At 37.5% G+C, this 15,712-nt stretch overlaps 1 protein-coding gene across 4 annotated transcripts in view; it reads right to left on the bottom strand.

The window, feature by feature from the left end:
* Positions 1 to 15,712, bottom strand: part of LEPR (leptin receptor) — a 65,857-nt gene that overhangs the window by 27,595 nt on the left and 22,550 nt on the right. For all 4 annotated transcript variants that reach the window (XM_016208321.2, XM_016208295.2, XM_016208312.2 and 1 more), the window contains 4 exons: positions 14,441 to 14,564; positions 3,522 to 3,730; positions 2,530 to 2,675; positions 950 to 1,094 (listed from right to left, as the gene is read on the bottom strand). In XM_016208321.2, coding sequence (XP_016063807.2) covers positions 950 to 1,094; positions 2,530 to 2,675; positions 3,522 to 3,730; positions 14,441 to 14,564 — 624 coding nt within the window. The remainder of the gene's footprint in view (positions 1 to 949; positions 1,095 to 2,529; positions 2,676 to 3,521; positions 3,731 to 14,440; positions 14,565 to 15,712) is intronic.

Raw genomic sequence — 15,712 nt, 5'->3', positions numbered from 1 at the left:
GATGAAGAAAGAAAACATCACGCAAGCAAGCGACTGTGTAAACGTGACTCACAAAGCACTCAGGATCACGCCGCCAAAAATAAAACGCGCGCACTGAGGGCCTGCAGCGCTGTCGCTGCCTGTCTGTGCAGCTACGTGGGCTCCCAAGAACTCTCAGTCTCAGACACTTGATCTTCCACGAATGTTAGAGATGACTTTAAAAATATAAAAACTCTCAAAATCAAGCATGCGAAGCAGAAAAAACTTTTACTGCATAATATGTAACATTCAAATAAAATTTAAATATTTGAAATTTACATCAAATAAATATACCCAATTTTTCAAAATGTAAGGCAAGGAGGCAGGTTTGACTTCTGGTCAGGGCACATACCCAGGTTGCGGGTTTGAGCCCCGGTCCAGGCTTGCAGGGGAGGCAACCAATCAATGTTTCTCTCTTCACATCGATGTTTCTCTCTCTCTCCCCCTCATTTCCAATTTCTTTAAAATGTAAGTTAAGGAAACACCAATACAAACAGTGTTCTGAATTTGTAAATTTGGAACTTTTATATTAACTATATACATATATTTTTTTCTTCTGCCCACCTCCACCTCCACCCATCCCCCGCCTCTACCCTCCTTAGCCTTCACCAAACTATTGTCCATGTCCATGGGATATGCATATATGTTCTTTAGCTTTTCCCTTCACCTTCTTTATCCAGACACCCCCATTAACTGTGTATTTTGAATAAGAAAGTAATTCAACAAGATACTGCTATGAACGCACACAAACCTGAGAGCTTGTATACAAGTTTTCATTAACAAATTAACTTTTTGAAAATTTAAGTAGAAAATTAATATTGTGTTCCTCTTTCTGATTCAGTGCCACAAAATTTAAGAGTCTTATAATATGCCATAGGCAATGTCAAAACCATATTTCTTTTTTAATAGAAGGTACCATTACAAAACCTACCTTGTGTGGTAAAAATGAGAGGGGAGCTCCAGTCACTCCAGATTCCAGGGCCATCCAGTCTCTTGCCCCTCACGTGAACCTCATACGAAGACCCAGGAAGCACACTGTCTACTAGCAGAGATGTGGCTGAGACAATCTCATCAGCCTGTTAAATATTAATTGAAAACAGCAGAACATCAAGTCAATGTGGACCCTTTACCAAAACTGATCACATTAATCAAATTTTACGTAACCCGTGAGTCCAAGAAAACAATCACAATGACAATAAACAAATATTTTTAACTGAATGATAACGAATATTGACTTTTCAAATCTTGAGATACATAGCCAGTGTTGGTGGGAAGCGTCGAGCTACTGCTGACAACTGGAAAGCACGTGGGTGAACAGAGAACTATTTTTCCCTAGAGGAAAACGCCACAGAAGGAAAGCATGAATAACTTTTAAGAACCTGAGCCTGATGATAAACTACAGTGAATCAAAATACAGCTTACAAAGTAGAAGGAAAATATTTAAGAGACCTAACTCTGCACACAACCACCACCAGCAACGAACAAATTTGGTTTTCTAATTAATAATATTATACGGTGTTGGCAAAACTGGACAGCCACATGCAACAGAATGAAACTAGACCACTAGCCCCTTTGATTGTATCTTCTTTGATTCACACTGTTACTCTTACCCTCGTTCCCTCTCCTGGCCTCCAGCCTCTCATCCAGCTCGGAACCTCTGAGTGGCTGTTTTCTCTCTGTGGAACCCAGTTCCCGCACATATCTACATCCATGTCCTTCAGATCCTTGCTCATATGTCACCCTCTCAATGAGATCTTCCCCTACCTCCACTTAATATCCTAACCCACCATCTCCCACCAGCACTCCCACACTCCTCTGCAGTCTACTGTCCCAACGTATCCTGACACAAGCACAACCGTTCCTGGTATCTAGCAGGTGCTCCATAAAAACTTACTCAAAGAACGAAAAAAAGGATTTCATGCGCTTCACGGCGCAAATGCACGTACTGTACTGCATGTAAACAAGTATATTAAGCATTTTCAAAAAAATGATTAAATGTAACATCAGAAGATGCGTAGGTGAAAAATTTATAAAGGAATTCGAGTGTGTGTAGCTGGACTTCCTGCAGCCCTTTAACTGTGTGTGTGTGTAAATAAGAGGAAGGGAGAAGAGAGGAGAAGGGGAGAGAAAAAAGGGAAGCGGAGAAAGATGAATCTAATACACACAGACGTTTTGTGGAAGCGGGACTTTCTCTAGCGCTAAATTCTGGGAGGAATTTGTCATGCTCCTCAATATATAACATAGATCCATATATAAGCAGCACCGAGTAACATCAAATAATTTTTCTAAAAGCATTTTACAGAAGATGCAGAAATGCTGTTCATGTGGTAATTTCCTATGCTGATTGTAAATGAAAGCCAGCGGTATCATATTAACTATAACCGGTTCCGCTCGACCAGGAGCAGGCACGTCTGTTTGTACGCGGCGAGCACTTCCGATGCGGCTCGGGCGGCTCTCACCTTCACTGTAGTGGCATCTCAGCTGTTCCTATAGTTATTAAAATATACTTACTTCTCTCACACTTGTTGTAGAATTCTCTGAATATTTCACTTGATATTGATGTTGAAATGGTACCAGTGTTGAACTGAGCCAAGAAATCTTTAAATTACCACTGTCTGTGATTTCCATATGCAAACCTAATGGTGGATCCGGCTTCACTTAAGAAAAAAAAAAAAAAAAACACGTTTAAGTCAAGCAATTTTTGTGCTAATCATAGAATGAAGTCAAATTGAATTTTTAGCATATCCTTTCTTTCAACTACTTAAAAGGTGATCCTATTTAATGGCTAATAATATAACCAAAATGTTGGGTATGCTCCAAATCTATACAAAACCGAGTCAGTTAAATACTTTAAGTTAACACTTACTTAAATAAGTCACTGATCAAACTTTCAACAATAAACATAAATTAAAATAATAATAATAATAATAATAATAAAGACACATTACTATGGAAAAAATCTGGGGGCTCTTTGTTCTCAAAATATGGGGCAATACTTTGAGTTTTTCTCATGATCAGATTTGTATGCAAGTTAACCCTTGTCTACTTCTTGTTTACTTCTGCCCACCATTATTTGTCCCAACTCTATGAGACAAGAACTTTGTCTCATTTACCAATGTTTTCCCCAGCTCCCAAATCATGAGCCTCTAAGAAACAGTTATTTAAGTTCAGGCAAAAAAAAAAAAAAAAGCTTCTAATTCTTCTCATAAATAGTTATCTGAGATATAAAACAGTGAAAACCAAACGACACATATCCATTAGACAGATCCAGGATTTAAGGAAATCAAACTGTTTTCAAGAAAGAATTTAGGTTACAATCGCAAAGATAACAATACTCCGTTAAATCGTTCCCGAAGCTGCTCCCAGTACTCCCTAGTGCCTCCTGTATCACCATTACAGCGTTGGTCAAAGTGAGATAAGCTAGTGACAAATTTTAGAAGCCATGTTTAACCTGTCTGTAGGACGGATGTTTGGATCTGTGATCTTTCTTATGCACAACTTACTGATAGTTATGGGTTGAACCGACATTAGAGGTGACTGAAATACCACTCCAGCGGATGTGATTTTTAAATACATAAAGAGCGTGCAGTTGAGTCTGGCCGCTGGCACAGACACGGGGCATTCACAACACTCAGGAACACTGCAGTTGCACCGCACAAGCTGAAAACTGCCTTTCGGGGGGACCGCCGGTGATTCTTCCAACACTTCTGGCCTGTATGAAAAAGAAGAGCTAAATATTAATATAGATGTAAAGGCACCGAATATACTTAAAATGTAGGACACAAAATCCGAATGGAAATAAGCTATTCTGGACACCCAGCTTAAAGGGAATCGGCAAAGCAATGCACTGTATCAGGGAAACAAAGATGAGTTAAAGCAGGTCAGCTCTCAGAAATAACAGAAGCAAGAGATAGTCAAGCAACAGAGAAGTACTAAAAGGAAAGAAAAATCGCTATCCTAAAACCCTATACCCAATTAAATATATTTTAAAGTAAACATGAAATAAAGGCTTTTTTTTTCTCAGATATACCTAAACTGAAAGGATTCATCACCGTAAGACCTGCATTATAAAGCATGATAAAGAAAGTCCTTTAGGCAAAAAGGAAATGAATGATGGCAGATGAAAGTGGTTCTACACACACACAAAAATAAAATTTAAGAGGGTAAATATTCACTGACTATCTAAAGCAAAAATACTTACCATGTTTTGTGGGGTTATATCATAAGTAGAAGTAAATGTATGACATTAGCACTAAGCTTGAGGAGATATGTTAGTATGCAGTCAAGTGGTGTAATATCACTTGGAGGTGTAATATCAGGCTACAATAGGTTAAGGACCTATATTATAAATCCTAAAGCAACCACTAAAATAATTTTAAAAAAAAGAAGTTATAGCTAATAAGCTGCAATAATAGAGTCAATGGAGTATTAGTGAAAAGATAGAAAAACAGGTTACTGGAACAGAATAGAGACCAACATCTATATGGATGACAATTTTCTACAAAGGTAAAAAAGCAGTTCTGTGGAGAAAGGATTGTAATCTTTTCAATGAATTGTGCTGGGACAGTGTCATATCTATATTCTGGTGGGGGGGAAGGAACCCTTCAATTCATACCTCACACCAGATTCAAAAGTTAATTCAAAATGGATCACTAATTCAAATGTAAAACCTAAAGCAATGAAACTTAGAATAGAACATGGGGGGAAAACTGGGGGACCTTTGGTTAGGTAAAAATTTGTCAGCTTCAACACCAAAAACATGATCCATAAAGAACATATTGATAAACTAGACTCCTATCAAGATTGAAAAACCTCAGTTCTTCAAGACACTATGAAAAAATTTTAAAAAGACAAGCCAAAGATGAGGGAATATATTTGTCAATCATCTACCTGATAAAGCACTTGTATCCAGAAGATATAAAGAACGCTCAAAATTCAATAATACTAAAATTAACAATCCAATTAAAAAACAGGCAAAGATGTCAATAGTCACTTCACCATAGAAGATAAAAGAATGAAAATAAGTCCCTGAAAAGAAGCCCAACGTCATTAGTCATTCAGGAAACGCACATTAAAACCACAATAAGATACCACTATCCACGTATTAGAATGGCTAAAATTAAAAAGATTAGTCATACCAAGCACTGAACAAGGACATTGGTGAATGAGAATTATAATACAATGCTTTGCCTATCACTGTAAACCTAGTAATGAGTGGGTTAACCTTAAAAGATTAATTGTAATTAGTAGGGTAAGGTTACCTAACTCAAGGTATAAAGAACAATAGTATGCAACTGAGACACAGAGAGTTATTTCTGATTAGTGTTTTTTATTTAAACTGCTTGGTCCCCTAGTGTAAACCTTGTTGTAAATGAGATTTAGAGTGAGAGTGTTGACTGGGGGTGGGGGGTACCAAGGTCCCACATACCCCTATCTTGCTTGAGCTTCCCCCATTTGGTCCACTAACACCAGCTGCCTTCTATCCAAACCACTCCATACTTTTTAAAAACTTGGGAATAGGAAGGGAGTAATAATATTTGGGCATGATCATTGCCTTCAGAAATGTTGCAGTCCTTTTGGAGGTAAAAAGCTGTAGTTGATAAATATACCAATTAAAAATTCAGTGTGGCCTGGCCGGGTGTCACTCAGCAGTTGAGCGTCGACCTCGGATCCAGGCGATCAGGGTTCGATTCCTGGTCAGGGCACATGCCCGGGTTGTAGGCTCGATCAATGACTCTCTCATCATTGATGTTTCTATCTCTCTGTCCCTTTCCCTTCCTCTCTCTGAAATCAATAAAGATATATATATTTTTAAAAATTCAGAGGAAGGATTGCTTTAGAAATTGTGCTAACTAGCATATACATGAGCATTCAGATATAAACACAACATGAAAGAAACGGACCCTAGTCTTTCCACACACATTCCACCAGTACTAAATGTTTTGAATTATGATAACTTTTCATAATTTATCATAAACATTAGTATTAATTTAGTCCTAAAAAAATCAATCAGGAAACAATATGCATAGACTTATTAATGTGCAAAGCAGTCTACTGGGCATTGTGTGAGGAATAATATTGTTGTAAAAAGCACACTAAATTAATACTTGTTTGTTTATGAGCCATAGACCATAGATATGTGAGGGCATTTTGGGAGCCCTGTTTACTTAATCAGTAAAACAGAGAAAATGTCTGCAACATCTAACTTTACAAGGTTGTTGTAAACATCAAAGACAATTACATAAAAGTATCTTTGAAAATGTGAAGTGCTATGCACCCATAAAATACTGTTTTTAATCAGATGTGGATTACTTAGCACTTTCGATTTTATGTAAATTGTTAAACAAAATAAAATGTAATTTTAAAAAATATTATGCCATGCCTTTTATGTGTTTTTCAAATGTTACAAAATAAAAGCTTTTATCAAAAGGATATGGAACAAACTGAATAAATTGTGTTTTGTGTCAGGAGCTTTAACTGAAGAACTCACAAATTTCAAGGCAAAAGCAGAACTGAACAGAAAACAAGACATATATTCTTGACTAATATTTTTATTTTTATTTTTTTAAAGGCTAAAAAATTCTAATGATACTTTTCTTTTTAAAACAAACAAAAATGTTAGAATTACACTCCCTTGACTTAGATGGTCTTGCCAATGCCATCCTTTTCTAAATACAGTGGATATTTGTAGAATAGGGCTGATTACCAATTAGATTAACTCTTTGGTTTCTCTAACGCTTCACTGTTGTGTTCTACTTAATCAATCTTCATTTTCTTTAAAATTGAAATATACACAGAGAAGCTAAAAATATATAGCAAATATTTATAGTAACTATATGTAATGATTTTATATAATATATAACATATATTACAGTAATTCATAATTTGTTTTTTCTTACCATCATCTCTATTCACAATTTTCCCAAACCACCCCATCAGATAACCCTATCATGAAACTCTAAGAATCAATCTAAAATGAATTTTCGAATGTTCTCAGCAGGAGTCAGGAAACTACAGCCCACAAGCCAAATACACCTGTTTTTGAACAGCCTGTGAGCTAAGAATGGTTTCTTACATTTTCAAATGTTTTTTAAAAAGAAAAAAGAAAGGAAGACTGTTCTATGATATGTGGAAATCATATGAAATTCAAATGTTGGTGTCTATAAACAGCCATGTTCATTTGTTTACACATTCACTGTGGCTACAAGGTTATAACGAAGACAGTACGGCCTGCGAAATCTAAAATACTGACCACCTAGCCCTTTAAGAAAAAAAATTTTGATCCCCCCTGTAGGCCAAAAACACTTTGTACTCCTTACTGGTGGGTACTGGGTGTGCAGAGGACACAAAAACCGAGAAACCACATTAAATATATCATCAAATTTCATCATATAACGTATTTACAATTTGCACGAAACACCCTGAGGATCAATATCTACTGCAACTTTTCAAGCCACCTTGTTAGTGAACTTGTATCACCTACTTTATGGGTAAGAAACCGAGGCTCAGTGAGAAGGTAGAGAAGGTAGACCTGGAACTCGAGTGAAGTCTTAGGCTTCCATCTTCAGGGCTCATTTCATTACACCCAAGATGCCTTAATTAGTACAAGATAAATTTCTCTGTTGCCACTGTCATTTTATTTAGAGGATTAATAAAGACGTTAGGAGCCACAACTACAGAATCCTTAATCTGAGTTATGCTAATATTTCTAAAAATCAGAACATTAGAGACTTCTGTAATTATCTCAAATTCTTTTTCCCTTGAGGAAAATATTAGATATTTCTCATATTTAAGAGCAGAAATTTTTCCAAGTTTGTGTGAAACCTGGACTACACCAGCTTTGTTACTTGCCAAAGTCAGCACAAGAACTCCTTTTGCCTTCAAAAAGACTTTTAAAAGTTTTAAGCATTTATGAACATCAAAATATACTCTAAAAATGTGATAATTTTAAACTATAAGGATTAAAATGATGATGAATATTTTTAAATAAAGAAGAAATACATTGGCTTAAAATAATCAAAACTTAAGAATTACCAGCCCTTGCCGGGTGGCTGGGTTGGTTGGAACGTTGTCCCATACACCAAAAGGTTGCGGGTTCAATCCCTGGTCAGGGCACATACAGGAGGCAACAGAAGGGGGAAAAATTACAAAAGAATTAGTGAAATTCTTGAAATATTTTTATGCAGCAAAATATTTTATGCCTTGCCAGCACATGCACATACACACACACACACACACACACAGTGCCTCTTTATTTAATCTCACTTTACTTGAAAGTGAAAATAGTAAAAAAAAAATTTGTCAAATAAATTTTAAATTTGGCCTATTTGCAAATTTCACCATTTGGTCCATTTTTCCACTCAGAATTTACATATATGTAAGTATTTAGTATTGAAATTTCGTTTTTGTAGCCAGAGTAGTTTATAGAAAGCACATTCTGTTCTCTGACCTTTGGTCAAATTATTTATTCCCAGAAAATTTTTCTATGAATATATTAAAAATTCTATAAGCAAGGATTTATACTAAATTACTATAGGAATAACACCAAATTGGTGCCACCCAAGTTTCTGATTGTGACATAAACTTAAAGCAAAACACAATGGACAAAGCAATGAACAGGAACTGGAAAATTTAGTACCAGCTTTCTATGTAATTTAATCAAGTCATTTATTTTAAATCTCAGACTAGTAATCTATATAAATGTTGCCCAAAAAGTATACTTTGCCAATCCCAAATAATTTCAAAAGCCAAGTTGGTTTCCCAGACTAGCTTTATCACAACAATCACCTGGAGACTTGTTAAAAAGTAAATTCCTAGACCCTCCATGAAGAATTCAGTTGGTCTGGGGCTAAGGCATCTGTTTTGAATGTGTCACAGATCAGTGGTTCTCAAAGTCTAGTCCCCAAACCAGTCACATCCACACCACCTGGAACTTGACAGAAATGCAAATAACCGGCTCCACCCCAGAGCTCAGGAATCAGGTCCAGGTGAGAAGTACTGACCTAGATAAATCTTATCAAGGAGACAAGTTTAAGAAGCATTTTGTAAAACACAAAGTTCTCTTCAGATGTAAGATATTACCAAACAAGGAAAAATCAACAAGGATTAGAGGGAGAAAAAAAAAAGGGAGGGGGGAGAGAAATGAGACAAAAACAAATGGACCTTAAAGTACATCAAGTAAACATATAACCACAAGGCACAGAGAAAGGGGAAAGGAATCCCCACGCTCAGCTCAGGGCCCAGTGTACACAGTAGACACGTCACGAAGGAAGAAGAGGATTTCCATTCTAGGTCTAAGATAAAAGGTCTACAGCAGTTCCAAAATAGCACATTTCTTTTGGTATCTCTCCTTCAGATTCTCTGACAAACATTAATATCTGAGCTCAAACAATGTTTTCCCTCAAGGGACATATTTATAGGGCGTTAAATCTCTTACAAACATCAAGTGTTAGTTCCTTTTAAAAATATAATTATTTCACACATGGAAGCATTTGAAAGATTTCTCTTGTGAATTTCCTAATGTCCAGAGAAGATGACTTTGATTAAAAAATCTTTCTATAGTAACCACCATTATGAATTTTCTCTTCCACAGAGGTCTCATGTGTTCTATTGGCCAGCTCCTCCTCCTGATCTGAAGAGTCCTGTTTAAAGTACTTGGAGATATATTGCCCAAAAATGTGCACAAAAATAGAATTCAAGGCAGAACTAGTATGTGCCCATTGGTAAAATAGACATATTAACAAAATTAACCAAATCATACAAAGGACAGAAAAATTAATGTGGCAAAAAAGACAGAATGTTTCTCAGATTGAATGCACTTACCATACGTTTTCCTGTACTGATATTTTTAGAAACCTGAGTTCAAAATAAAAACAGGTTAAAAGAATCTGCTAAATTCATATGAGCAAGTTTTTAAAAATCTAGTTAATTTATCATAATTTTCTCATTTTTCAGTAGTCTTTCATCAAAGACTACTCAGCTGATGAAAGTTAAAATTCTCAGCTGTAGCTAAGTTACTGTGCGATTTTGTAATACTCTGACATATTCAAGCTAAATGTCTTTTCCAGAAAGTGCAGACCTCAAGACAGAACCATAGTCTACACATAATAAAATCTAAATCCTTACACATGGTCACAGAGCTTTAAAACTGAGCACACTGCACAAGCCTGCTGGTAATATTTGAAATTCGCTCGAGTAAGTTCTGTCTTAATGGTTTGTTATGATTTTTAAAAGTGTCTTTTTGTTGCTGTTGTTGTTAATCCTCACTCAAGGATATTTTTTCCATTGATTTTTAGAGACAGTGGAAGGGAGGGGGGGCAGAAAGAGAGAGAGAGACACCAAAGTGAGAGAGACGTATCAGTTGGTTACCTCGCGCACACACCCCGATCATGGCTGGGAACCGAACCTGCAACCCAGGTACATGCCCTTGACCAGGAATCAAACCCTCGAACCCGAGACTCTTCCGTGCACAGGCCGATGCTCCAACCACCGAGCCACACTGACCAGGGCTTTAAACTGTCTTTTAAACTTACATAATGATGTTGATGCTTTTGCCTTTTTTTCTGGTACTAGAATTTGTATTTTCAAAAGGAGTGCCCTGTAGCGGGTATTACAATTAATCTGTTTTGTTCATAAATGTGTCAACAGCTTGATGGTGCATTTCTGAAATGTAGAGCAAAGTGCTTGCAAACTATAATAAATACACTTGTGTACTTTGTGTACTTAAAAAAAAAGTGAGTTTTTGATCATGATCCAAAGTATTTAGGTCATTGCAGGAATGTACTACATTGCAAAGGAATTCTTTTCTCTGTGCTAAATCTGCTCTACCCAACAAAGGAGGAAATTTTCTGCCCCAAACTTCAACTACATCTTCATCCCCACAATGCTTCCTTTATTCTTTCAATACTCAAAAGACAAGGCGAGCATTCTTCATTTCTCCCTCTGTGCTCTTTTCTGGAACTTGCCCATGCAACTATTCGCTACCTATCACACACCTTCATTAGGCCCCTTTCTATTATATCTTCAACCATTCTCTCCCTGCGTGGTCATTTCCTACAGACTAGAAATAAGTTCATTCTTTCCCATGCTTTAAATATTCACCCTTGGCCCTGCATTACCCATATTCTTCCACCTTCCAACCTTCTCAATCTCCACTAGGCTTCTTGGGCCTCTACAGATTTATAGTCCAGCCATTTCTGTTGTGGGCATTTGTCTAGGTGCCCGGGCTGTCCAGCATCAGGGTGGAAAACCTACCATTTGTAAGGTTGAAATGCTGGCAGCTAGGGCACATTCTCACCCATCAGATACTCCCATTCAGGATACAGGCACTGATGGGAACTGCACAGAGGAGCAGGGACTGGCAGGGGCTTCCAGATTCACCCATGGTAGCATCTAGGGACCAGCACTGAGATGTGGAAATTATTAGCACAGGGAGACATTCCATGTCCAGATGTGACAGCAAGGATACCATATCTGGGCTACTTCTGGGGAGACTTTAAGAATTAGTTCAACATAAGTTATAAATATTAACTACTGCCTGATAATCAGCACAAAAATAAAGATGTCAATTAAGCATATTTTCTTCCTTTTTTGTATACATGAACTGCATTTTGTATGTTATATACATATATAATACATATTGTATACAAAATACATATATGAACTACTTTTTTATTTTTACATATTAAGTAATTTCCTCTGAATCACCTCCTTCCCCTATCATTTTACATAAGGATTCTAACTTTATAATTTAGTATTTAATTCACAGAATATTCATTTAGATGAGACTGTGTCTGAATATAAAGAGAAATTAATATCACCCAGGTATCAGTATTGTTGATGTTGGCCCAAATTGGATACAATGACAACTGGCACATAGCATCTCTCTATTTTCGGTGTCCCCTTTTGGTCAAAATGTAGCTGCATCTTATTAAGTGAAAGCAGGAAGCCATAGGGAAGTTGTAGTTCCAGTATGTGCAGGAAGGAGCCTGTGGCTGCTGGGTAGCCCACGGGGTGAGTCATGCGGGTGAGGAAGCTCTTGCCTCGCAGCTTCAAACCCACCACCTACCTAAGCTCTGCTTTCCCAAACTGTGGCTTCTGGTTAACTTCTACCTGTAGGGGGCGCTAGGGGACTAGAAGGCTGATGGAGGACCAGGGGACTTGAGCCTTCTTGTTTTGTTTCCCACTCATCACCCCAGCAACGGCTCCTCCCCTGGGGAGCTGAGGCTGATTTCAGTAACCAGGTTTCTCCCTCCCCCCCCCCCCCCCCACACACACATTCTCAGGACCAACCACAGCCAGAGGCCCTTCCACACCAGCAACCTAGCGGCCCCTCCTCAGGTGCACGCACTCCAGCTCCGCAGGGGCCCTCCATCAAGCGCCCGAAGCACCGCTGCCAGCTCCTCAGAACTCAGCTCTTCAGGATCCTTCCTCCAAGTTTCTCTTTGTTCTCGCCACCTCCCTTCCCGCTCCCTAAAACAGCTCCGGCCAAAGTCCTCCTTATTTGCACACCGCGAAATCAAGAGATCTTATTCAGACCTTACTATACCTTTCTATTATATCTGGCACAACTGGCCTCTCACTGGTCCCACCTGTAGACAATATTATTTCTTCATCAATAACTCTTGGTACATTCATACATTTCTGCGGGGGATAAACTGACAAAAATTTCTTAGAAAGCATTTTAGCAATATTGATTCAACAAATAATTTGGAAGCATCTGTGTGACTATGTCCAGTGAGTTAATTTCTAGAGTTAGGAATGCTGTTAAGCGTAGCAAGCGCTGTGTGTGTACACGTAGTAGGTGGTAGAGCCAGGCGGTCCGACTCTAAAATATGTCTTAGTAACCTCTACACCAGGTAAAACATAGCTTCATGGGCCCCACCCTGGAATTTCTGGTTCACTAATTCTGGAGTGGTGCTAGAGAATTTCAGTTTCTAAGAAGTTTCCAGGTGATGCTGATCTGCTTCTCAATACTACCTACTCACATATTTTTTCTTATTAGCTTTTGTTCATCCCTGAAGACTCAACTCAGCCATCTCCTTCCTTAGGAATATCCTCACCTAAGGCTCCCGCACCGCTCTCGTGCTCCCACGGCGTCCTGTGCTGACCAAGGACACATCAGTAACCACAAAAACCGAAGCCCTGCGCGTACCTGTCCCAACCACTAGCCTGTGAGCGCTTCAAGGACAGAGATCATAACTTTTTTTTTTTTTTGACATCTTGAAGTTCTTTTGTTTTAAATTGTTTTCTTGTGGTAAAATACACATAACATAAAATTAACCATTTTAAACATACAGTTCAGTGACATTAAGTACATTCACATTGCTGGGTAATACATTTCTGGGAGGTAAGTTGACAAAAATGTCTTAGAAAGCATTTTAACAATATTGATTCAACAAGTAATTCTGAAGTATTCAGAACTATTTACATCTTCCCAAACTGGCACTCTGTATACACTTCAAAAGGAACAAACTCCCCATTCCTCCCGCCGCTAGTCCCTGGCAACCATCCTTCTGTTTTCTGTCTCTGTTCACCTCTGTATGCAGTTTCTAGCACACTGTCTCTTAAAGGCACGATCTCACCAACTGCAGAATTGAAGGTGAGTCTTTCTCAAGCATCAAATAAAAGAACAAATGAGAAAGAGCTTTAAAGAGTTAAAACTCACGTAGAAATGGTACGGATTATCACTGGAGTTACCAGAAAATTTGAATGATACATTAGCTGTCAGAATTGTAAGTGTAGGCCCTGGCCGGTGGCTCAGTGGTTGGAGCGTGGTCCTGTACACCAAGAGGTGCGGGTTTGATTCGGGCAGGGCATGTACCTAGGTTGCAGGTGCAATCCCTGGTCGGGGTGTGTACAGGAGACAACCGATCAATGTTTCTCTCACATTGATGTTCCTCTCCCTCTCTCTCCCTCTCGCTCTCTTCCTCTCTCTAAAAATCAATAAAAAACATATCCTCAGGTCAGGATTAAAATAATAATAATAAAATAATTATAAGCATATAGCTATTTGAAACAACCGTCTTGGCTCTCTACCTAGCACAAATAAATATGGATCACCTATATTTTTAAGATAATGGGGGGGGGAATCTACCTGAAATAGAAATAGAAAACTTCATGTCCCCACCCTCCACTCAAATATCTAAAACTCCTAAATTGAGCTCATCCGTTTTTCAAAATATATGCCCATTCATATCTGCAATGTCCTGCCACCTGAATCAACTGGAGGAAAGAGAAATCCTAGTGGAAAAGAAGGTTGTATAAAAAAATACATAAAATGCCCCCTAGAAATTTACGTAGACATGAAAGGTAGGGATAGGAGAGGTTTCAAGGTCTCATAGTCTACTTCTGTACATTGGTACTCTCGCATTTCTTTAAAATGTGTCATAGAAATGTACAAATTCATTTATTTGGTACTTACAGGGCATATAAAAGATGGACCTTAAGGTCGTAATTCTTGAAAGGATTCTTAAATAATGGCTCTATATAACAGATGAATAATTTCAAGTCCTCTTTCATCCAGCACTGTATGTTCCAGTTTGCACCTGAATTAAAAATAAACTACTTTAAATCTGAAAAACATTCTGAACAACTCACTGAAAGAGAAGAGCTAAATTAAATTTACCAGTGTTCTGATATAACTTCCACTGCCCATTCTGAGAGAGAAAAAAAACAAGCTAGGCTCTACCTAGCGGTATGTGTTTGCCAAAGTCATTCATTCCCTTCGGCCTTCAGTTTCCCTTTTTTGTAAAGTAAGAGAATTAAGTACAATTATTGCTTCTTGAACTTTTTTATCCTGAAACCACTTAAGTAGAAAAAACCCTCAAAACAAAATCCTCATGTAGCTCAGTTAATGCTCACTTTCCAAGAGAGAAGAGAACATTAAATATCAAAGGACAAGCAAATGTGGAGCAGTATTTATGTGTCTATTTTAGCAATAAAGGCACAGTGATTCACATTTGAACTATAACGCATGTCTTAAATTCTTGTTGTTATGATATTACAGGCTCCAAATATAACTGATGAAAGTTTATTTCACTGCACACTGAAAAACTCACCTGATAATATAAGATAAACTATAGGTGATCTGCAATTTAGAAAGAAAGAGTAGCAACAAACAAAAATCATGACTAACATAAGACAAGACTAAAAACCACCTTAAGGCAACAGTAACATATTTCCCCAAACCTGAGGGATTTCTAGCTAGGAGGACTTTGCAACACTCCTGAGCCCTACGAAGTAAACAACCTACTTGGCAGAATAATTAATGGAAGTCCTCAGTGGCCACCACTTACATTAGTAATTTTAGTTACAAAAACTTTAACTCACTCAGAAGGAACTAGTTATTAGCCTTTATTTACACAGTATATAAAATTAAAATCTACAGCTTCACAGTTATTCCTTTAATATGAAGAAAATATTAACACTTTTTGATCATGTCAAAGCTCATCCCAAGGACCCTGCTTTCTTAAGTTCATTCTTAATACATTTAATAATCACTGGAATGGCTAAATTTCCTTACAGATTAAAAAAAAAGTGCTTCATTTTAATAACAGTGCAGTGGAATAAAAATGTTATAATTAAACTATAATTAATCTATAGTCATGTGACTAAAGATTCAATTGGAGGCACTTCTAACTTGTTTTAAAACTCTGATTTTATTGCATATTTATGCTTTACCCTTATTCCTAAA

The sequence above is a fragment of the Miniopterus natalensis genome, chromosome 9, assembly GCF_054644295.1.
Source record: "Miniopterus natalensis isolate mMinNat1 chromosome 9, mMinNat1.hap1, whole genome shotgun sequence".
NCBI classification, from domain to species: Eukaryota; Metazoa; Chordata; class Mammalia; order Chiroptera; family Miniopteridae; genus Miniopterus; species Miniopterus natalensis.
This window is presented reverse-complemented; position numbering and strand designations above follow the sequence as displayed.